This window comes from Callorhinus ursinus, unplaced genomic scaffold (assembly GCF_003265705.2).
Source record: "Callorhinus ursinus isolate GAN/ISIS: 27379988/994484 unplaced genomic scaffold, GSC_fseal_2.0 scaffold9, whole genome shotgun sequence".
NCBI lineage: Eukaryota > Metazoa > Chordata > Mammalia > Carnivora > Otariidae > Callorhinus > Callorhinus ursinus.
In genome coordinates, this window is record NW_027397071.1 from 48,339,615 (window position 1) to 48,363,953 (window position 24,339).

At 42.6% G+C, this 24,339-nt stretch overlaps 1 protein-coding gene across 7 annotated transcripts in view; it reads right to left on the bottom strand.

Moving 5' to 3' along the window:
* The window catches only part of AK4 (adenylate kinase 4), a 117,935-nt gene that overhangs the window by 9,147 nt on the left and 84,449 nt on the right, over positions 1-24,339 (bottom strand). For 6 of the 7 annotated variants that reach the window (XM_025871775.2, XM_073896599.1, XM_073896596.1 and 3 more), the window contains 2 exons: positions 23,500-23,619; positions 1,379-1,551 (listed from right to left, as the gene is read on the bottom strand). In XM_025871775.2, coding sequence (XP_025727560.1) covers positions 1,379-1,551; positions 23,500-23,608 — 282 coding nt within the window. In that variant the 5' untranslated portion in view covers positions 23,609-23,619. The remainder of the gene's footprint in view (positions 1-1,378; positions 1,552-23,499; positions 23,620-24,339) is intronic. The other variant, XM_073896598.1, reaches the window with a different exon arrangement.

Genomic DNA, 24,339 nt, shown 5'->3' on the forward strand with positions numbered 1-24,339 from the left:
CCGAGTCGGTTAACCGAGTCGTTTAACCGAGTCGGTTAACCGAGTCGGTTAAGGATCTGCCTTCAGCTCAGGTCATGATCCCAGGAGCCTGGGGTCGGGCTCCCTGCTCAGCGGGGAGCCTGCTTCTCCCTCTCCCCTGCACTCTGCCTACTTGTGCTCTCTGTCAGATAAATAAATAAAATCTTTAAAAAAAATAAAAATTAAAAATAAATAAAAAGGAGACTTCAAAAGGCAACTAGTACTTTGTCCAAATGAACAAGACTCACTGGAACTTTACCAAATCTATGGCACTCAGGAGCTGGGAAGGCATTCTCACCCTCTTGAAGTTGGTGTTCTGTGGTTGATTATTGACTCCATCCACATTCAGATCTACCTATCCCATACACATTAATCCATTAAGATGCAACTGTCACCCCTTCCACATTTGGATGATTACAAGTAATTCTATCTAACATCCAATAACTAGAGGTAAGAATCACATTGAACTAATTCATGTCTTTACCAGAAAGAACAATAATTCTTTTGAATTTGTTAATTTAAAAAGGTTCTTTAAACATATACCTTTACATATGTTTATTTCATGTAAACACACGTTATTTTTGGACCTGTTTATTCCTCCAGTCCTCCCAGACCCGTCACACCCTCACTGCCATCACTCCCATGACCCCAGCCACTCTGACCCCAAGTCTTTATTCAGTCCCAGCCCTAACCACTTATCCCTGCTCTTATGAAGCTAGAGAGCATATTTACACACACAAACAGATAATGTCTAAAGAAGGAGGGTCTCTATTTTACAAAAATGGAATCATTGTGCTATTTGCTTTTGATATTCAACAATACCTAGAGGAAGTATTTCTTCAGGTCAAAGGCGATAGCACGAAGTCATTCTTTTTACTGAGTACATAATATTGCACGATGTACATAATTTCTAATTCATTTAGTCATCCCCTGAAAATGAACATTCATTTGTTTTCAGATTTTTTCTCTAAAATCAACACTGAAATAAGCATCACTGTGTACATGACCTTACCTGCTAGTGCTTTCATTTCCATAACCTATACTCCCAGGGGTGGGTTGAATGAAATATATATACTTTAAAATGTTAATGTACATTGCTAGGTTGCTTTTTAAAAACACTATTAATACTTCATATGCCTAATAAAGATGAGTACTATTTTTTTCAGATCCCCACCAGCAACAGATGTTATAAACTTTAATTTGCATTCCCTGACCACTAGTGAATGAGAAATTTCAAATACTTTTGGCCATGAAGATTTGCTCTTTTTTGAATCATCTATTCATATCCTTCCTACATTTTACAGCTGGAGTGTTTTGCCTCTTTCTTGTCAATCTGTAAAAATGCTTTGTATATTCTTACATGTACATGAGGTGGATTGAAGTCCAGGTTATATACCCTTCCACTATGGGGGTGAATCCAACGTCGGCTGAGACGATCTTTGAGTGTTTCAAATGGAATGTTCAAAGTGATCACTAGATCCAGCTCACAGATTTTGTCCAGGGCTTCAGCCTGAACTAATGTCCTAGGAAAACCTAAATGCCAAAAACAAAACATATCAAATGCAAGACATTTCCCAATTCCAATGAGTCAATGAAATACTTTCAGTTGACAAAATAATCAAATCTATACATATACCACTCAGAAAGAAACTTCTATCAGGAATTTATATCTACCTCCAAAGATTTTAAAATTAGAAGAAAATAGGTCACTTTATAACCCAGCTTTAGCATTTGGGATACTCAAAGATTAAGGAGTCACATGACCCAAGTAGAGAGTGCACTAAACTAAAAATCACTAGACTAGTCCTCACTTTGCTCTTAACTACTCATGTAACCTAAGCAAGTTATATCACCTCCATTTCCTCTTCTGTTCCTCTAAAATTGTATTTGTGTTCTTTTATAGCTTGAACAGCTGACGAGTATATTATTCTTAGGCTACCCCCCAAATTATATTTTTATCCATACACTACATCTTATAAAACTCAACATGTGGTCTGCAATCTAGCAGAGCAACAACAGAAATGAGAAAACGCAGTTAGGAATTTTATAGTAATTTCATAGTCATTTTAGATTAGTGAATCTAAAATTTATGCTTGAATTTGTGTTTTTCTTTTAATTCTTCTTCTGGTAATTTGCTCTTAATTGTATTTGATAAAAGGGTTGCTCTGCAGTGGACTGGGGGAAAAAAAAGAAACGCAGCTTCCACTACTGAGTTTGCTCTAGGCTTCCCTTGGAGCTTATTTTCTAATTTCTCCAATAAGGGAAATTATCCAGTGGCCCCCAAAGTATCTAACTGCTGTTGTTTATTACAGAAGGGATATAGATTAAGTTACATCTCTTCCCAAAAAGACACAAGAATGGAGAGAACCCAAGCTGGGGCATGTTTCAATTCTATTGTTATGACAGGGAAAGAAAAAGCAAGTTTAAACAGAGGTGAGGAAAAGCTGATCTTGCAGGGCAGATCTCAGATTCGTTGGCTATCATGTGCTGAACCCAAGGTACTCACATGTTCCCACTGGGCAAAAGGGTTACTCCAACATTGCAGGTAACACCATAAGAAATCTGTCATGAGCACGCTATGAAGGCACACGCACGAGCTATGTCCTTCCACAATGTCAGCCTTATGCAATCACAGAGCAAAGTTAAATCACAATGATAAAGCAGGTTCAGGATTCCCAAACTCAATGACAATTCACCATGTGATTAAACCTGGCTTCTGACACAGCACACAAAGGACAGAAGACAAGCCATACAACAAACAAAGTAACAGAAGCGTGTAGGAAGTGAACAGACCCACACACGAAGTCAGTCTGTGGGCTCCGTTGGGTCCTGGTCAGCTCTCGGCACTTACTGCTTCTTACGTTCAAGCAGGGAAGGATCTCGCTTCTGTTCGGAGATCCACTGGGCAGAGCGCCTTCAGAAGCAGCTGCCTTTTCTAAGTGGTCAGACGTAGAGGGGTCAGGTCTGAAGAGTCTGACAGTGTGCTGCCCAAATCCTTCCCTTTTAAAGGGATTGAATCAGTTTTGGGTCTCTAGAGACCTCCTCTGGTTCTACTCATTATCAGTTCTGTGGTGTCAGCTGACGCTGGTCTGGTGATATCTCCTAGCTGCAGTACCTTAACTGCTTGTGTCACTGCTTGACATGAGAGACTCCATTTTGTTCTCTACAAAACTGCTTTCACATTCTTATATGCTGTTCTCTTGTGACCCATCATGCATTTGATATGGTTTTGGAATACAGATGAGGGCCAGTGGGATGAGGTCCAGAACCGACGACCAAGAAAGGATTCTTGAGATGTCTTTGGTGCAAAATGGTGGTTTATTAAAGCACTGGGAGACAGGGCCCGTGCGCAGAAAGAGCTGCTGCACCTGGATCTTGAGGAGTGGGGGATCATATACTCTCAGGAATTGGGGGGAAAAAGGAAAAGGGAGGTTTCAAAAGAACTTTCATATGCTAAAGAGGACCCACCTACAAGATACCAGAGGCCTTGCCATTGTCAAGTTAAGGTTGTTTTCCCCTCCAGCAAAGTATTAACATGAAGACAGTTGGGAGATTCCTGGAAGAATGTCACACATGTCCCACCCAGGAGTGGCAGGTGGGGGGGGGAGGTTGCAGGGTGTCAGCTTGTGCTTTGTCTTCAGCCAGCCCTCATCAAAGTGGGACTGGCTTCAACAGAGAAGGAGGTATTTCTGATGTCGCAGCCCAGGTGCTGCCTCCTGTACCAAGTCACCCACCTGTATGGTCTCCTTCCTCCCACAGGGACTCTCTGGCTAAGCATCCTCTTCACAAAAAAGGCACCCACAGGTTGGGAAATTATGTGAGAAGTATATTCATGGTGGTTTTCTTTGCGGTGGGAAGATGGGTGACTCCTTTCTACTCTTCTAATTTCTAATAAACTGAGCATATAGTACTTTCGGAATGGAAAAAAAAAATACTGCCCTTAAATAAAGAACTGCTGACTAGGTATTTTTCAAATCTCAACATAATTTGTTACATGAAGTTACGACTGCTTGACATTTAGGGAAGTGAAAGCTCAAGCTTTATCTGCCTAAGATCAAGTGCACTATGGACACTTGGCCTTAGCACTGGAAGACAGCAATGCCTGGCACACAGTGGGCAAACACTTACGTGTAATACTACAGTAGTTTTCTAGTCTTCCATTCAGTGGCCATACTTATGTGACCAGCTGCCTTATTTTTCCGAATTTAATTCTATGAAATTACAGGACTCTGTCAAGACCTGTAAACTCAGTATGTCATTTTTTCTTTCTACTATGGAATGGTTTGACTGCTTGCATATTAATTTATTAAGCAACTTCTTTTTTGATTAAGTTCAAAAACAATTTTAGAACTGGGGCTTCACAGCACCTGGGTGTATCCCGGAGCTTCAAATACATGATAGCTAAGTAGGTAACAAAGTGATATTATCTGGGTCGCCAAGGAGCAAGAATTGGCCCCAGGTGGGACTTCACGACTCGACTCAATTCAATCTACGGCGCATAGGCTGGGTGATAAGCAAGGAGTTTCAAATTCCTTATTGAATACTAGACACACCCTCAACCAGGTCCTTTTCTCCACCTCCCTCCGCACAAAAACTCACCGTAGGTCCAGACAGGGGATGCTGTGGAGAAGTTCGGTGGCAAGTCCGGGACCTATGCTAAATCTACTAGTCAACTTTGGCCTAACTTCCCCTACACTGTGCACCACAGTCTGCTTTAGAAGATGAACTTCCTGAAATGGGGTTTAAGACACACCTTACTCCCTGTTATCCTCTGGTACTGTGCCTGGCACATTCTACACTGAAATTCCAGCAGAGTGAGAGCAGTGAGCCTTTTACAGAAAGGCACTCTCCTTCGCTGACTGCCAGGTCCTGCTTTTTCCCTGTATAACCTACTGGTCACGAAGGTTTCAAATTGACAACTGGAGTTAGATGCCTGCAGCCAAAACAACCCCAAGATCAATCTCTATGCTCTTCCCCCAAATCCCTTTATAAAGAAAAACCATTTTCTAAAAAAACAGTGGCTTCCAGGGACGCCTGGGTGGCTCAGTCAGTTAAGCGTCTGCCTTGGGCTCGGGTCATGATCCCGGGTCCTGGGATTGAGTCCTGCGTGGGGCTCCTTGCTCTTTTTAGCTTCTATTTTGGAGGGTACATTTTATAACGTATATATTAACAAAATCGATAATTCACACATAACCATTATTTTGAAGATGTAATCAACATTTTTACTGCTAAGTGTGCACAAAGAATTTAAGGGTTCACTCCTCTAAAGACCCAAGTTCCCAGCCTCAGGCCCTGGCCTTGGGTTCTAGCATCACTAGCCACTACCCTGACAAGTAAACATTGTTCTTTATACTTTGGACAGAGGCTGGAAGGTGAATAAAGCACTAGGAAAGAATAGGAAGCTCTGAACAAGAATATAACAGTTCCTCCAACCAATAAAAGCTCAAATCTTATTGGCTGAAGTTTCCTAGTCTGACGGGTAGAAGCCCGTCTGCCCATCTGCTCAACAACCCCACAACTGTTTCTGAACTCTGGAGCCCTCTGGAGGAATGGGTGGAAAATGCAACTGTCTACAAAATAAGCTGAACTCAGAAGGAACAGATTTCAAAACTGTTGGGTAGTGTCTACCTTTGGGGCTCTCACATTCAGACCTGCTAATGACCAGAGAATAATTAATTCTGGTGGCTTAGAGGTCGTCTGTTAAGACAGTGGTTCTCCTCATATCCTCCCAACCTCAAAACAGGCTAAAGTTGAAAGAACCAAGGAAAATACAGAAGCCTACGATGAAAGCTAAAATGGAAGAGTTATGTTTTAAGATGTTTATGTTGCTGGAATGCAGCCATTTCAATGGTTTAGAAGAAGTACCAACAAGAGAAAGAAGTCATTCCTCAACTTCAAGGGTTCTCCAACTGATGGGGCACATCAACATGATCAGGGAAGACTTAAAGGGTGGGGGAAGGGAGAAGAGCTTATTAACCGCTCAGATTCCATACCATTCTTCCTAGAAGGAAACATCTAGGAGCAGGAGCAGGACTTAGGTGTTTTTTAAAAAGTTATCCAGGTGACTGTGGCTGGTTAAGAACCACCGAACTTCTCAGTGACAACAACACTGCCAAGGGCAATATTAACTATGTGTATCTATCCCATCGGGGAAAGGTTTAACAACACTTGTAAGCAGGTCCAAACCACTCTGAAGAAGAGTCTTCTTTACCTTGGTTTCATGGCAAGAGAACTGGGAAGGAAACTCCCAAACAGAAGCCAATCTTTCCAGATTCACTAAGCCCCTATCTCAAGCCACCTGTTTAATGCCATTCCTGGCCAGGATCTTACCTCTACAGAAAGTGGTATGGCAGGCAAGAAAGTATAGCAGGATAGTTAGAACTGTGGCCCAGTCAAAGATCCAGGTGCCAGCCGCGTTTTCACAAGTGGGGAGAAGCCACGGTAAGCCAGAAACCTCAGGGCTCAGTGGAACGCGTCAGTTATGGGCACGAGCTCTGGAACCAGACACAACTGGGTTTCAATCCCAGCTCTACCCAGCCATGACTGCAAGAACTTCCACTAGCTTTGTAATCTCTCTCCGGTCCTTAGTTTTCAAGGAGATAAAACAAGGATGTATTAATTTGCTAGGGGCTACCATAACAAAGTGCCAGAGAACAGGTGGCTCAAACAGAAATTTATTTTCTCAGAATCCTGGAGGCCAGAAGTATTGAGATCGACGTGTCAGGACGGTTGGTCTCTCTGAGGCCCCCTCTCCTTGGCTTGCGGACAGCTGCCTTCTCCCTGTGTCTTCCAGGTGTCTGTACCCAAATCCTCCTCTTGTAAGGACACCACAGTACTCGTAGTACATGAGGGCCCACCCTCAAGACCTCCTTTAACTTAATTACCTCTTTAGTGACCTTGTCGCCAAGAAAGAGCCCAACTGTGAGGTACTAGAGGTTAGGAGTGGAACAGATGAATTGGGGAGGGGGGGACACACACAACTCAGCCCATATCGAAAGGTAATGCCCACTGCACGGGACTGTTGTGAGGATTAAAAGAGGCAATCTTTGTAAAATGTTTAAGAGGTAAAGTGTCAGGCACACAGTGAGCACTCAATGAACGGTGGCTGTCACTCTTGGTAGTGCTCTCCCGGGAGCCCTGCTGCTTCCCCAGTCAGTCACGAGGTGGCACGAGGGAAAGGCCCTCACCCCCAACCTGCCTCTATTTAATTCCTTTTCCGAGATTTGCTAGTCTGGGGAGTCCCTGGGGCCCTCTGCTCTCCGCCACAATAACAGCTTAGCCCTTCCACTGACTGGCCACACAGACTGCACATTCCGGTCCCCACCCACTCAAAAGGAAGCTCGACCCAGGCCAGCTTCTGCCACAAGCTTCCCATTCTCCCGTTTGCCCCCCACCACACCCCATCGCCTACTCATGTGTGACAGTAAAGCACCGGAAGTCAGACTTCCCTGATCCCGTTCCATACCTTATCGTGACGAGCTTTACTCGGCGTCAGACTGGTCAGTTCAGCACAAAGCTTCAGCCTTAAGCTGCTGACAGTACAAGTGTACCTTGAGGCAGTCGCCGGAGGTATGTTCTGAGCAACGAACCCATGTGCAGGCTGCATTAACTGTCACACAGAATCCAAGTCAAGAAAGGGGACAGCCATGCAGACTTTCCCATCAAGTGAGCGCCTCCTTTTGGGAAACATTCCCAGACGAGGCAACTGTACTTGGGGAGAACCTGGATTCAGTGGCTTCTCAGTGCACATCCCAACAGTAACTCCGCACACATAGCTTTGTGTTGCAGTCTACTGTTTACAAAGCATTTACAGACATGTATGCATCTCTTATTCTTGACATCAACCCCGTGAGGTGGGCAGAGCAGGAACAAGCACCCGCGGTGTAACCGACGAGGGAGCCTGCATTCAGTGAGGGTCGGCAGCAGAACAGGACTCAGGCCTCCGGCCTTGCCACGTGCTCACTCTACTCGCTGCTCTTCCACGGGTATAAAAAAGAATTATTACGAAGATCCTAAAGGTCACTCCATCTACCTCGCTTCAACCAAAAGAGCAGAGCATCCTGGTAACATCCTCACCACCACAGTTTGCATTTGCCGAGCATCCCTGATGTGCCAGATCTACTTTATTCTCACATCCATCAGCTGCCAAAGAAAAGCCAAAACTCTGCAGGGACCTAAAAGACCTACTCTTGCTCCTGTCACCTGTCTCACCTCACATCCCCGTCCATCGCTCTGTGCCCGCCACGCGGACATCCTTGCTGTTCTCGAACCGGCAGGTCCGTTCCCACCTTGAACACTTAGTTTATGGTCTCCTGGCCTGACCCACTCTTGCTTCAGGTATCTACACGTGCCCTCAGCTCCTGCAAGTCTTGGCTCACAAGGTGCCTCGTCGGTGAGGACTTCTCTAACCATCCTGTTAAAAGTGTGCCTTCATCCCACCCAGGGCACCTGTATTCACCCTCCCTTCGGTTTCTTTTTTTTTTCCTCTTCATAGATTTCAACATCATTTCCTGTATATGATTTACTTTATTTTGTTAGTGTTTCTATTCCCACCAGAACGTTAGCTAAATGAGGGCAGAACCTTTATAGTTGTTTCCTGCTAAATCCTTAGGGCCTGGAACAGTGCCTAGCACATAGTGATGATGAATAAATATTTGTTGAATGAGTCAATAAATATTATCTGAAAAGTCACAAGAATTCCACCAGGTGGGTATCATTCCCATTTTTAAAGTTATAAAAACTGAGGCTCAGAGAGGTTAAGTGACTTGCCCCAAACCACACATGGAAGAACCGAGAAACCTAGACTAGAACCAAGTGCTGACCCCCAGAATCGCACACCTGTACCACTTGATGCGGTCTTCCTTCCACGCAGAAAACCACAGCCTCGGAGAAATGCCTGCTCAGTGACTGCAGTAGTCCGCGTACGAGGCAGCTTGAGAAATCCAACTCCTGCGCAGCGAGCGGGGCACTGCCCGGCCCGATGCCACAGGCGCAGCCACACCTGATTCTCTCCGCACGTACACCAAATGAATGTGCGGCACCTGGCTTTTTTCTTTTAATGTATCTCAGAGGTTTCTTCCTACACAGTACATACTGCTCTCTCACTCTCCCTGAGAATTGCAGAATACTCCAGGGTGTGGATGTACCATCACTGAACTGACTGCTTACTGATGGGCATCTAAGTTGCACATGACTTGAGGCACACTAGGGGAAAACGAGCTGCTTTAGCAGAGAGGAATATAGGCTCCAGAGACAAACTGCCTGGGTTTGACCCACAGTTATGCCACCTACACACGTTCTGACCCTGGTTACCCACTTCTCTGCACTATAAAATGAGCCTGGTAATGTCCAGTTCAGAAAGTTGTGAGGAATAAGCAAATTAGTGTATGTAAATCCCAGCACAGTGGCTGGCACGTGGTATAAACGGCTGGGGGGGGAGGAGTGGTAAATGGGGCAAAGAGCCAACACTGGGGAAAAATGAGGCAATGTGGGACTGGAGGTTAAAGGACAGAGAGCAAGTTTGATAACAAGAAAGACACGAAGGATAAAGACAAGCCTGAGCTTTTATGAAAGGATGGAAGGAGCAGTGGGGAGACAGACCAGTCCCCTCACCATCGCCCAACACTCTGCGTTCACGTGGGAGAACAGGTCTCCTCCGTAACAGAAGGGACAAGAAGGTCGCATCCCTAAGGGAGACCCAGGTTTTCTTTAAGGCAGAAGGTAGAGAGAGTATTCTGCAAGGAGTCAGAGAAGTGCAGTGGGAAGGGTGGAGAAGGTTATAAGGAAAGAGGATCGCAGAGGGTACAGCGGAAAAGTAAAGAATTCGGGGGAAGGAAGAGGGGAATCAGTAACAGAGAAAGAGAAGAGGATAAAGAAGGAAAAAGGACACCGAGCGATGACTTACCTTTCCCTTGATAGCCGAGCATCACAGACACAAAAGGCACAGCTGGAAGTTACGAGCTTCAAATAGTGTAATTTCCAGGGCAGGTGTGGTGTCCTAGTCTCTGAAGGTGTCACAAAGACCTCCCAAAGGCCCCGGCAGTGGGCTGGGGCTCTCACTGAAGTCTGGGGTGCAGAGTCCCAGGCCTGGGGGGAATCACAGGTACTGGAGAGGGGCTCTCTCCCACCCTGGTCAGGCATAAAGCAAAGGCTCCAGCTCTATCTACAAGACTCTCAAAATATGAACATGCTTCAGCCTACATACCCTAATTTAGGGCTTCAGGGCATCCAATATGAAATGGTGTCCTAAAAGGCAGCATCCTTTGAAGTGATTTACAACAGCGTCTCAAGTTGGGCTGAGCAAATCAAAGTAATTCAGATGTAATTCTCACATCCATCAGCTGCCAAGAACAGACTGCCAGATAAGGTGCAGTCTGACCAGCACATTTTCAACCATTTTTAGCAGAGTGTCATTATCCAGCCACACATATTTTTTAAATGTCTAAGGAGCACAATATGAAGCCTAGTGGAAACTGATTATTAGCCAAGAATGTCCCTGTATCAGGGCATGAGATGTTCATTTTGACTCTGGTGAGGGAAAATGTGGGTATTTTGCTCTTTAATACATTTAGTTAACATTTGATACCCACTGATCTGCCTTCTCTTCTAAGATCTACTCACAGTATGAGATTCAATTCCTTGGTACCTCAAACTGCTAGGAGACTGGGATTTGAAAGGAAATAAATAATTAGCAGGTGTATGGAACTTAAAAGCATGATCCACGGAAATCTTGTAATGGAAGAGCTGTATCTTTTTTTTTTTTTTTTAAGAGAAAAAGCACGGGGGGGGGGGGTGGGGGGATCAGATAGAGAGGGAGAGAGAGATCGAATGTGGGGCTCAATCTCACAACCCTGAAATCATGAACTGAGCTGAAATCATGACATCATGAGATCATGGCCTGAACCGAAATCAAGAGTCAGACGCTTAACCAACTGAGCCACCCAGGCGCCCTGAAAATCTGCATCTAAATAAGAATAGCCATTCTCAACATGAAAGTACTTAGATGACATACATATTTAAGTACATTCTGACTAAGTGATTTAGACTAGACAAGCTATGGTTACACTGGTGGGCCATTCTAGCTGTGGGTGTGTATTCCTCTTTAAACATGCTTGCTTGTAGCCCCTATTAAAAATTACGAGCTCCTTGAGGGCTGGGGCTGTGTTTATTCCCTAAGTGCCCCGGATACAGTCAGATTTCACGTGGATATGGTATTCCTGGTAGGCAGGGGTTACTGACCAAGTGGACTAGATGCACACTCAAGTTCTGTCAACAGGTGGCAGCATGAATGATTCTTCAATTTAGAGAGAGCCGCAGTAAATTTTTGGTATGCTTTTATTTTTACTAAAAGTAATCCTCAAAGACATGCTTTCTAAATGACTAAAGTGGAATTCCAGCTTCCTTAGATAACCCAATCCAAGTGAATAGATTCCACTAATTGTTGAGGAAACCAGAAAATCCAATCAGTAAAGTAAAATAAAGAACCCACTTATGCACGGAGTTTGCTCTCCTCCCTTTAACTACACATGAGACTGCTCATCACACAGCTTCTCACCAGGAGTATAGAAAACCTACTTCGTGCTTCCAGACTAAGCTATCCCTCTCCCTCGTCTCTTAACCCAGCCTAGAAAAGCTGCTATGCCCTGCTGAATCAAATAGCCAATCCATGTTGAAAGCTTAAATTTTATGTAGTTAAATTTCTCCCAAAATTCGTCATGCTATATATTACTAATTATGGTGCCTACAGGTTATTTTTTAGACACCCCCCACCCCCATCCAAAAAAAGATTCACCATGCGCAGGAAGATGTCGCTAAATCCCTGACCCGGTACGTTCCCAGCAGTGCCGGCCACTGGGCCTTGGCACCTGCTCCTCTGAGCCATGCCAAGAGCCTGAGGGAGGGCAGCCGAAGCAGGAGGTGCCACAGCAACAAGGAAAGAAAGAACTGGGACACTTCTGTTTTTCTAATTTGGAGTGCCTTTACTCCAGAGGACGGGCGCAGAGCCAGAGTCCACCACCACATTCCCAGGAAGAAAAGCAAGCCCTCTCCGTGTGATGAAAATAAAAGGGCAGTTTTGCAGGGCAACTTCCAACATCCGCCTGGGATTGGCAGCTTGTGAAAAGGCCACCCAACACCAGGCCCCCTGCCTACATCCATTAAGATCTGGAGCCAACATGGTTGCTTCTGAGCACACATCTCTTCCTGGTTGTTGGGAAAGCAAGAACCAAGTTACAAATATGCAAGCCATTGTCCATCACAATTAATCACTGGATGATTAAAGTTGAAAGCAGGCAGTTATTCTTCCATAGTCTTCCCTAACCCAGGGGCACTCAAACTATTCATACCACCAACCAGAAGCCTCAGTAGCAACTTAAAATTAGTCACCGTTGAAACCTTGTTTATGAAGGCCTTTTCTGTCTTACATCTTATAATTACCTTATCTGTTTGCACAATATTTGTACGTGTATCCAAGACCTCCATATTCCACTTCATCCAGTTTTTATTAACAGATGGTGAGAAGAGTAAGACACAGCTGTGCTCCAGATGTTCGCAAACAGAGCTTAAGCTTCATCATATCACTTTGTGAGTCCCACATTTCCCACTGAGCTGAGAGCTTGGGACCTCCTGCCTGCTCACCGAAAACTTCCAGGGACACTTGGAACTCTTCTATTACATATCCTAGAGTTTATCCTAGATTGGCAATAAGTAGGTCCTGCTCTCCAGGAGTAGTAGATGATTTAAAAACCTAGATATGCTATCATCACTACTTAGGGATCCACTGATGGAAGATAGATACTACAGAAAATCTGGTTTTAAACCATAAATTGGGATTTTCAAAGTGGCTTAGTGAAATAAAAGATGAATTCTATTAGGTAGGGATTCTTGGGGAAATCTCCAAGTGGTGTTGAGATCCTCTGGCATCAGTGTAATTATTTTTCCTGTCTAAGGATATAGATGAAACTCATGGCTTATAACCTCTGTTCTTAAACAAATTATACTAGAACTATGGAGCCCTTTTCCCAGTAAAGGAAGATATATACTACCTTGGGGAAGAAGCAGTTCACTGTAAATCCTTTGCTTAAAGGCCCTTCTACTTAAGAATTCTGTTTACTACAATGGAATATTATGCAGCCATCAAAAGGAATGAGATCTTGCCATTTGCAATGACATGGATGGAACTGGAGGGTGTTATGCTGAGTGAAATAAGTCAATCAGAGAAAGACATGTATCATATGACCTCAATGATATGAGGAATTCTTAATCTCAGGAAACAAACTGAGTGTTGCTGGAGTGGTGGGGGTGGGAGGGATGGGGTGGCTGGGTGATAGACATTGGGTAGGGTATGTGTTATGGTGAGCGCTGTGAATTGTGCAAGACTTTTGAATCACAGATCTGTACTTCTGAAACAAATAATGCAACATATGTTAAGAAAAAAGAAAAAGATTAAAAAAAAAAGAATTCTGTTTACTTGTTCTTTGAACCTAAGTCTCTATATAAATTAGGGGAAAACAGGCCCCACTATATCCCAATTGAAACAAAAGGAATTTTTAAACGATTGCACCATAGGCCCGTATTTTTACCCCAAATAAAAAAACGAGTCCCAGTATCCCCTATGAGACTCAGCTACTGGCTGCAGGTGAGACCCCTCTATCATCAGACATGTATTTATAAGCTTTTTCTATGTGTCAAACACAACTGTGCATACAGGAAGGTACAAAATATCAAATATGCAGATAAATCCGTTAAGTCACATTATAAGGTAAGAAGAAAGAATGAAATGGGTAGACAGGATGGTAGAGCAAGGACCCGGCAAGGAAGGGATATCTGAGTAGAGATCTGAATGAAGCAATCCTCATGACAGTCTAGAGGCACAGCATTGCAGGCAGAGGGAACAGTAAGTGCAAAGGCCCTGCATCATTAGCACACCCAGCACATAAAAGTAAAGAGATTCTGAAGTGGTTATGGAATAGAAACACAGTTTGGCTCTCCCCTACCCTCAAGAAGAGAGATCTGAACATATATGGAGAAAGGAAACATAAAAGAACGAAAAATTTAAACAAAATATGATAAGGACAAAGACGATTCAATATAACATCTGATATAACTGGCATTCTTGAAATAGAAAAACTGAACTAAAGGACAAAAAAGATGTAACACAGGAGTACCTCCCTGAAAAGTAGGAACTGGAGATCAAAAGGACACACTACATACAGGAGGGAGGACGAAAGACAACACTGAGATATTCTATTTACTTCAAGTATGAAGAAACAATTTCTCAGGAAGTCTATACAGGAAGAAAAAAAAAATCATCTTCAAAAAAGGGGAAAAGTCAGGGGCGCCTGGGTGGCTCAGTCGGTTAAGCATCTGCTTTCGGCTCAGGTCATGATCCCAGGGTCCTGGGATGGAGCCCCGTGTCGGGCTCCCTGCTCCGCGGGAGCCTGCTTCTCCCTCTGCTCCCTGACTGTGCTCTCTCTAGCTATCTCTGTCACTATCTGTCTCTCTCTCTCTCAAATAAATAAATAAAATCTTAAAAAAAGGGGGGGGGGAATCAGACTGGCCTTAGGGCTTTCCAGGGCAATAACCTGGGCCAGAAGAAGATGGAACAATGGCTGCAAGGTTCTGAAGGACACAGGACCGCCCGGGAATATCACGGCCAGCTGAGCTGCGGACAGAGGAGCAGACATTCTCAAACAGGAGAACTCAGGGAGCACAGCACCTCGTGAGCCTTCTGCTGTGAGGGAGGGAGAGGAGAGAGAGGGGACAATATCCAACAATCCAGCCAAGGTAATGACCAAGGGAAAAGCCGTGGTTAAAAGCAGTGCAGCTTTATTCAGATAAAATTCGCATGCCGAACAATTCACTCATTTAAAGTGTGTAATTTGATGGTTTCTAGTCTATTCAGAGATATAACCAAAAGATTAATCAAAATAAAAGGAACAGAGACGTGGCAATGGTTAACAAACTCAGAGCCCAGAATCCATTTACATCTTTTAGATGTATGACAAGAAAAAAAAAAAAGCAACAACAACAACTAGGAAATTCAAGTTACAGAAGAAAATTTATAATAGATTTTCCCAACAAAAACTGATGAAAATTGAGACAGAGGGAGGGGAGAAGAGGTGGGAGGAAGTATAAGTACATGAATCCTCTTACTGTTCACTGCAGAAAGACAGTATCTCTCTGTCTCAATCTGAAACATGAAATAAAAAAACAAATATGTCAATCTCTTAATGGCTTTCATAATCTTAAAGAGCTCCCGGAAGAATTAATATCCCTGGTGATGAAGAAAGATTTCTCAAATTCAGTAATAATTCCTTCAGGTTCACTTTAGCTTTGCTATTGTTAAATTTTGAGGAAAATTAAATACTTTTAAAAAGTACATGAAGTATGGTGCCATTCTTACACATTTCTAGGTGCATTATGTGCATGAAGTGGTCTCTAGAATGATGGGTTTTCACCTGTTAACCCTGATTAGCTCTGGCTAGGGGGATTTTAGGTGACTAGTTGCTTTTCTTCATATTTTTCCATATGGCTTGAATGTTTACAGTAATCATGTGTCATTTTTATAAGGACAGTTTAAAAAGATAAAATTCCCTGTATTTTTCCACATCTTATTCTCCTTTTTACCCTAATCAACTTTTTCATCTTTCCAAAATCTGGGTTTCTCTTATTAGTAATAGGACAATTAATAGAGTTTTAGATGATGATCTTTACTTATTAAAATGACATTTTTAAGTTTCTCAGCCATTTATTAATGAAATTCTAAGTTCTATGTCAGTGTCGGTATGTGTTTGTATGTCTATACAACATCGATAATAACACATAACTACCATCTGACCACCTACTATGTTTCAGGATTCTGCTAAGAGTTTTACATTTGTTAGCCAATCCTCGCAAACCTACGCCATATGTACTATTTTACGGATGAGGAGAAAGAATCCAAAAAAGGTAAGTCTGCTTGCTCAAGACAACACAGTTAATAAATTACATAACAATATTCAGGTAGGAGTTTTAAGTCCATGCTTTTTCTACCACATTACTGTTTTCTCAGTATGGTGCTCTGTGTATACTAAATGCCCAGTAATTGCTTCATTATTAAACTAGCAAAGTGTGCCTCAGACGCTTTGGATGAAGCTTTGCAATGAATATTCACGGTTCATCCAATTCCCAAGATACCTGTTTCATAAATTAGGGAAGCAGGCTCTCCTACCATCTAAAATTAGGAGACCGTTTCATCCCTGTGCCTTACTTTATAGACTTCTAATTAAGTGGCAATAGCAAATGGGCTAAGTGTACCTCAAAGTGTACGAGACGTGCCCAAATGGAGAGAAATCCTAGTTTAATAACTAAAGTAGATCTAAATTTAAGGCAAATTAAATTTTACTAATTTAAGTAAAATCTACTTAATTTTAGGGGTGCCTGGGTGGCTCAGTCAGTAGCGCATTGACTCGATCTCAGGGTCATGAGTTCAAGCCCCCACACTGGGCGTAGAGCCCCCTTAAAAACAAAGCAAAACAAAAAACAAACAAAAGTCTAGCTAATTTTAAATTGTTGGTTAGAAAGTTAAAAAATAAGTTATTCTTTCAAACTTGAAGTTTTAAATTTTAAACTTCCTTCTAACTCATTTCTAATATTAACTGTGATGTTTATTCAATGCCCTCCTTTTGAATTTTGTGAAGTGTTTAACTTTTGCCCTCACCCACTTTTCTGATCTTGTATGCTATTTTCAAGCTCTAGGACTATCCAATTACCCGTGGTTTCCAGAACACATCCCGTTGTTTAAAGCCTCTATACCTTTTGCAGATGATGCTCCCTCCATCTAGAAGGTGCTTTTATTCTCACTTTCAAAATTTAGCTCTTGGTGTCACCTTCTCCAGGAAGCCTTCCTAACAGCTGCCCCCCTCACCCCTAAGATAGGGTCAGTTCCTTTCTCCTCGGTGCTACCTCTCACCTTTCACCCCCTCCACTGGGACTCCCAGGGTCCTAGACTGCAAGTGCTTATGCTGCATTTGCCCCTCCTGGACTGAGCTCAGAAAGTATGCCATCCCCGCCTCAGACAGACCAATGCCAAGCTCACAGGGACACACAAAAACTGTATACTCAATCTGTGTTTTGATCTCTGAACCATGTTCTTCTAGGGTGTGTTCAAATATCTGTATACATATGTTTTCCATATGGCCCTTATTAAAATCTAGTCATTCTCCAAAATCACAGAGCAAATAAACAAAGTCAGGGCTGCCTACTATATTAAAATTGTTCCCCATCCCAAAGCAGCAGTCAGATCAATCAGAAGAAAGCCACCAGAAATGGACACAGGGAAAGAGTCTCAGGAAAGAATCCAACCAAATGAACAAGAGAAGAGACCCAAGGCTTTACCATCTTCAGTCAGATCCTCTGAGCTCATACAGACACCAATGACACTGAATGTAGGAAAGTCACAGGATAAAAAACGAGGTTCTTTAAAGTTTGGATTTAAATCACAGAAATCAAAGACAATCCTCGCTGCCAGGGAAGTGAAGAGGCTGAATCACCACTAGATCCTCAATGCCACAGGGGCTGGTCCCGCCCACTATGCCCCTTGCTCTACTGTGGTGTCTTGGTAGTGCCCAGCACAGAGATGGTGCTCAGTTATAGGAAAAATTATGAATACTTAGAACCAAAAGCAATTTGCACAATCGCCTGGGACCATTAACAAAGAGGTTGCAGCAGCTTTAATGGAATCAATAGCTAGACATAAAGTCTGAATGGGCTCCACACTTTGGATAAGTTATATCACAAGATTAGAGTGTGCTCAGTTTCAAGTCAGGTGTTTCCAACATGACTCTTCATAACCTAACCCTGCTGGGCAATGGTCTTTTCCTCTGCAACTCAACCAATATTATTACTGTTTAGTTGTATTTAAAGCAGATACAGACACCGTTTCTTCTTTTTGCCCACCTTCCCCTGATGAAGTCATGTGCTCTCCCCTGGTACACTATTCAACCTGAAATTAATGGTATGACTACAAATCCTTTCTTTTAAGAATATCTGAATATTTAATAAGCATGATAGAAAGTTTAGTCAAACATAGGTCTCAGGGATTATAATTCCTTCTTCCAAGGAGATGATAAAAAAGGTCAAGTTTGTCTTACAACAGAACCTTACAGATGCTCATTTTGGAAAAGGTTATTAGGGCTACATGGCTACCACACATAGTTCGGTTTCCTAGCATCCACCTTTTACTTGCTTACCCAAGGCTCTGCGTAAGGACGTACCTTGGAAATAGCGCAGGTCTGAGATCATTTAACTCTCAGGGAAAACAAACACACACACAAATACTACACACATTCAAGCAGCTCTGACTTCTGCTAAAATACATACATACATACATACATACATAAAATGTAAAAATCCCAGAATTATCTACAGAAAGCAGCAGTGTTCAACACTGTACCAAACCACAAATGGAACATACCACGAACCAAAGGATGACTCTTGTTCCAAAGGGATCTTTATTCCAATGAAAGGTTTAAATTATATCCACTCATAATGCCAACACTGAATGCTTCTTTTTATGAAACCAAACTCCGACAGCAAATTGAAATATTTTGATACCTCACCTAAAATCATATGGCAGACAACTCTGTTACATCTTGTTACCCGGAGATAAATTAGGACTGAGTTTGAGAACTTGCAGGTTTACTATTTAAATACACAGGTTGGTAGTCAAATTTAGAAATGAAAAACTCTATTACTAACACCTCTCCCCACTGGCTCCATCCAACTGCCTGTCCTTTTTTTAAAAGTGAAGAATTTATATTTGTTTTAAAGAGATGGTTACTGTTCCCTACCTACGATTTCACTTCAAGATCACCTAGTAAGCAGTAAAGACTCTCTTTATAGCAAACTAAAAAAAAAACAAAAACAAAAAACAAAAAAACCATGGTTTTATAATAAAATTAGAAGGCTTATAGTACATTCCATTCCTCTAGTGGAATATTTGTCTTAAAAATTAAAGTAAACTATTTTTTAAAACTGTTCTCACACGTTAAACTTCCAAGGAAATTAAAGAGGAAGAGAAAGAGAAAAAAACCCCATACACACACACACACACACACACACACAATCAACACATAAAACAGTGTTTCTTACCCAACTGGAAGGTGCACTGCAAAGGTAAGGTACTGCGGAACTATTTTTAGCAAGGATATAGCTGACCAAGCCACTGAGCACTCGGCCACCCCATCCACCAACCCCCCTTGGGCTTCCCTTGGCTTGCATCCACTCTGTTTGTTTCCACCCACCATTTGCAGTTGCCTCTCTACAGACATATGGACCAAGATGATGAGTCATCTGTCATCCAGAATTCTTTTCGTGACCTTTTCACATTCAATCACCTTTAGCACACTCAACAGGCAATGTCCTCCGCAGAGCATGTGGCCTGTAACATAAGGAGTTAAAGGCTGAACACAGACGAGGCATTCCTAACACTCCTCACTTTGCCAAGTGGATTTATTCCAGAGCTTTAAAGGAAAATCACAACTGAAAAAGTGACCAGATGGGTCTTCAAGGAGAAAGATACAAACGACATCAGCAAGGATACTGACGCACTTCACTAAAAACGGGCCTGTGATGTCAAAGAACTTCACTTATTCGCCCTGAGAAGGAAAGTTATGGAAAAAGCAAACACAGGAAGCATTCCATAACCACAACTGACTTCCAACTTCACATGGCTAAATATTTTTTAAACTATTTCTGAACTTAACACTTCATGTAGTCACCAAAAAAAAAAAAAAAAAAAAACCCACAGAACAAATAATAACAACAAAATATCCTATCTATAGAGCTCTTATTATATGGCAAGCATTCTTCTAAGGACATTACGTTATATTCACTTACTTCATCCTTACAGACCCTTTTCTAACCACGGTTAGAAAATGAGGAATGAAATGCCCACAGAGGTAAGGTAATCTGCCCAAGCTCACAGATCGGCAGTAAATGGCAGAGCTGGGATTCCAGCGGGTATTCTGGCACCCAACTGGGCTTTGTGGTTCTTACACTTAACCGCCTTTCCAAAGGAGTTTATCCTAGATGATCCTTTTTTAAAAGAGATTTTTAAGTTTACTAAAACTACACGAAGTTTGCTTAACAAGGTGACAAGCTTTACAATGAAAGAATTTAAAACAGTCAAGTGGTGGCAACGTCAAAGCTTCTCCGTCATGGTAGATAACTACACAAGTATTACAAGGACTACCTTGCGTGAGTCAATGTGTGGCACCTAGAGAAATTAACGTGGCCTAGAGAAGTGCAGGGAAGGTGATGACAGCCAAGACACAAAAAGTTCAAAGCTCGGAAGGCAATAAAAGAAAACACCAGGGCTGCAGCAGCTAACCTCAATCATTACAGCTCCTGTCAGTTCTCGCCCTTTGATCCATTCTCTCCTTTCCATTCCACTGCCATGGCTCAAATTCAGGCTTTGAACCTCCCTTGGTCCAAATATTCCAACAGTCTCTTATTTGGCTTCTAGCCTCCAGCTCCTCTCTACCCCAGCACCTACTCCCTCCTCTGCTGCTAACAGAATAGCCTTTCATCAACTCTCAACAACTTTTCAGTGGTCCCTTTAACCAACAGTGTCCAGTTCTACCATCTTTGTACTGAATCAAACACCATCCACTCTAGGACTTCCCCTGCCGGCCTCTGCTTATAGGGCCCAGGAAAATACTAAGCTATGTCATCCTTCTCTTCCCCAGTCCACCTGCCCCTCGGCGGAGAATATCGACCTTCCAAGCCCCATTCATCAACCTGGGGAACCTGTGGAACCTCTTCTACTTATTCTCCTTTTCCATAAATCCCTCCCCAACCACTAAAATATAATTTTCTTCTCTGTGTCTGCAGCCTACCACGTATATATGCTTCTATTACGCCATCAGTAACTAATATTTTACACACCTGATATAAGCCCCTTAAGGAACAGGGACAGTGTTCTAGCATTTTATCAACAATTTCTGACACGTAACAGGAGCTTCATTCATTACTGTCTAATGACAAAGAACACGCCCTCCATAAGCCGTAATAGCCTTTCTCTTCCGGTTCCCTCTAGTCCCATGAGAAAAAAGTTCCAAATTTCTAAATCCAAATTCTAGAAAGATATGATCCAATTTATATTCAACTATTCAGAACACCTATAAAGTGAGGAATATATGTTAAACAACAGTTCACAAAGAATGCTCCACAGAACAAATCCTGCAGGGTCTCAGTGGGTGTTGGGAATAAGGTGGGGGACTCCCAAGATCAAACAAATGCAGAAGACGTCTCATGACGTCTCCTTCTGTGAAGAGTTAAATTGCATTGTGAAGGGGCGCCTGGGTGGCTCAGTCGTTAAGCATCTGCCTTCAGCTCAGGTCATGATCCCGGGGTCCTGGGATCGAGCCCCGCAACGGGCTCCCTGCTCCGCGGGGAAGCCTGCTTCTCCCTCTCCCACTCCCCCTGCTTGTGTTCCCTCTCTCGCTGTGTCTCTCTCTGTCAAATAAATAAAATCTTAAAAAAAAAAATTGCATTGTGAAGAGCGAAATTGCTTTCTCATATTAAAGTTGAGAAAACTTGTTTAACTTTGACACTACCTTTGCACAGTTACCTAAAGCCTCTGTTTTCTCATCTATGAAATGGGGATAACGGTGTATACTTCATACGGTTATTGTAGGGATTGAATGAAATAATAAATATCAGGTGTTCAGAACAATGCTTGCACACGGTAAGTACTCAATAAATGCTAGCCATTTTTAATATTTAACTTGACACAAGGTCTGTTTCCTTGTCTAGCTATTACTAACACTGCACACTACATACTTTGAGAAACACTGATATAGAATAAAGACCCCACCATATTAGTCATTTTGGACATTCATGGCTCCAGACTTCAAGAGAAATAGAGGCGGGCGCCTGGGTGGCTCAGTTGGTTAAGTGACTGCCTTCGGCTCAGGCCATGATCCTGGAGTCCCGGGATCGAGTCCCGCATCGGGCTCCCTGCTCAGCAGGGAGTCTGCTTCTCCCTCTGACCCTCTCCCTCTTGTGCTCTCTGTCTCTCATTCTCTCTCTCTCAAATAAATAAATAAAATCTTAAAAAAAAAAAAGAGAAATAGAGGCAATCCAATAGTTTAAAGGTAAGACAATGCCCCGGGCTTCTCTGTGGCTGGCAAACATCAAGGTTTCACCTGTCCCAAATTGCTGAAACTTCAGTTTCACCAAATTAAGATAGGATTGAGTGCCTTGTGTGGACTAAACACAGCTGCTCTGCAATGCAAAGAGGTCCGACAGACAAATCTCATTATCTGCCATTTTGTGATCCTAGAAAGTAGCATGTTCATCAAGTTTCTATTCTCATTATATCAAGGAATCTTGCTATTTAAGAATAAGACAAATAATCCACCCAGTCCATTTTTTTTCCCCTTTAATAATGGGCACACTTAAAGTAGAAGATTCTTAATTTCAGCTTCGTGGAGAATAAAAATTGTGCAATATGTTATGTGTGAGCATCTGCATGCATTTCCTAGGTGAAATAGCACAACTGTCATCAAAGGGCTCACATGCCTAAAAAGTTTAGGAACCACTAACTGAGTCTTTAAATCAGGCCCAGGTATTACTTAAATACATATTAAAAAAATCAAACAGTATCAAAGGGTATAGCAGTTTTCTTTAATATCCTTTCAAAGAGAGGTTAGGCATGATTTCTATGTGTATATAGTAATACCATACCATCCTTCCATGTTTACATAAATAAGAGTATATGACATATACTCTCCTGCAGCTAGCTTTCTTCATGTGACACTGTATCTTAGAGATCTATCCATGCCAACACAGAAGTAAACATTATTTGGTTAACAGACATACCAATGTTTAAGGCATCCCTATGACAGATACTTAGGTTGTTATCAGTGTCTTGCTATTTATAAATAATGCTGAAAAAAGACAACCTTGATGATGCATCTTTAGGAAGAAAGACGGCAGGAACTGCTGAGTCAAGAAGTATAAAGATTGCTCAACTGCCCTCCAAAGGTTGCCCGTTTTATACTCTCAACAGTATTTATTTCCTACACACTCAATAAAAGACTTTCAAATTTTCTGTCTTTGTTAACCTGACGAGTGAAAAATGGTAACTCGTGGTTTTCATTTGTGTGGCCTATTATGAATGAAGGAACCTTGGATTTAAGGTGAGTTAATACTTATGACAACTTAGTCATGGAAACAGCACCATCGGAACTGGCACAATAACGGGAATTCAGTACGGTTTGCTTCAAGTCAATGGCTCCAGGAATGGCAGTCTGGAGACAGGGAAATGAAATGGCGTCACCACGGTGGGTTTCTATCATGTTGCCAAATTGGAATATGCTTAAGTAAATGACTGAAAGTTGAGAAGAAAAAGTATTCTGCAATGTGTAAGAAGATAAGGGAGTGGGCATAACCAGCTATTCACAGAAGTCCAGCTTACCGGTGGGTTCAACTCACCATCTAGCAGCCAGGGCTCGCTGCGCCTGTTCTCCAGCTCCGACATCATGAGGCGTGTGATCACATGATCTGGAACCAAAAGACCTTTCTCTATGTACTGCTTTGCCATATCACCAACTCCTAGTAAAACAAAACAAAACAAAAAAACAGGAAAAAGAAACGCTCAAAAAAGCTTTCAAAAAAAAAAAAGCTTACAAACTCCTTTCTGACGGTTTTGCCTCCTCTCCCGTTCCTCCCTGTGGGAATGCAGGGAAAGTTACAGGTAGATGTTTTTGGGGTAATTTTTAAAATACTGGTTTCAAAAATAGTGGCCCTGGGGTGCCTGGGTGGCTCAGTCATTAAGGGTCTGCCTTCGGCTCAGGTCATGATCCTGGGGTCCTGGGATCGAGCCCCGCATCGGGCTCCCTGCTCCATGGGGAAGGCTGTTTCTCCCTCTCCCCCTCCCCCTGCTTGTGTTCCCTCTCTCGCTGTGTCTCTCTCTGTCAAATAAAGAAATAAAATCTTAAAAAAAAAAATAGTGGCCCTGTCTCCCAAAGAATTATAAAAACACCTTTTGAAGATATACACAGACAGAAATAAAAATAAAAGAGTATAAATGGGGCAGAGAAGGGGTGCCTGGGTGGCTCAGTCGTTAAGCGTCTGCCTTCAGCTCAGGTCATGGTCCCAGGGCCTGGGATCAAGCCCCGCATCGGGCTCCCTGCTCAGCCAGGAAGCCTGCTTCTCTCTCTCCCACTCCCCCTGCTTGTGTTCCCTTTCTCACTGTGTCTCTGTCAAATAAATAAATAAAATCTTTTTTAAAGAAAAAAAGAAAAGAAAGAAAGAAAGAAAGAAAGAAAGAAA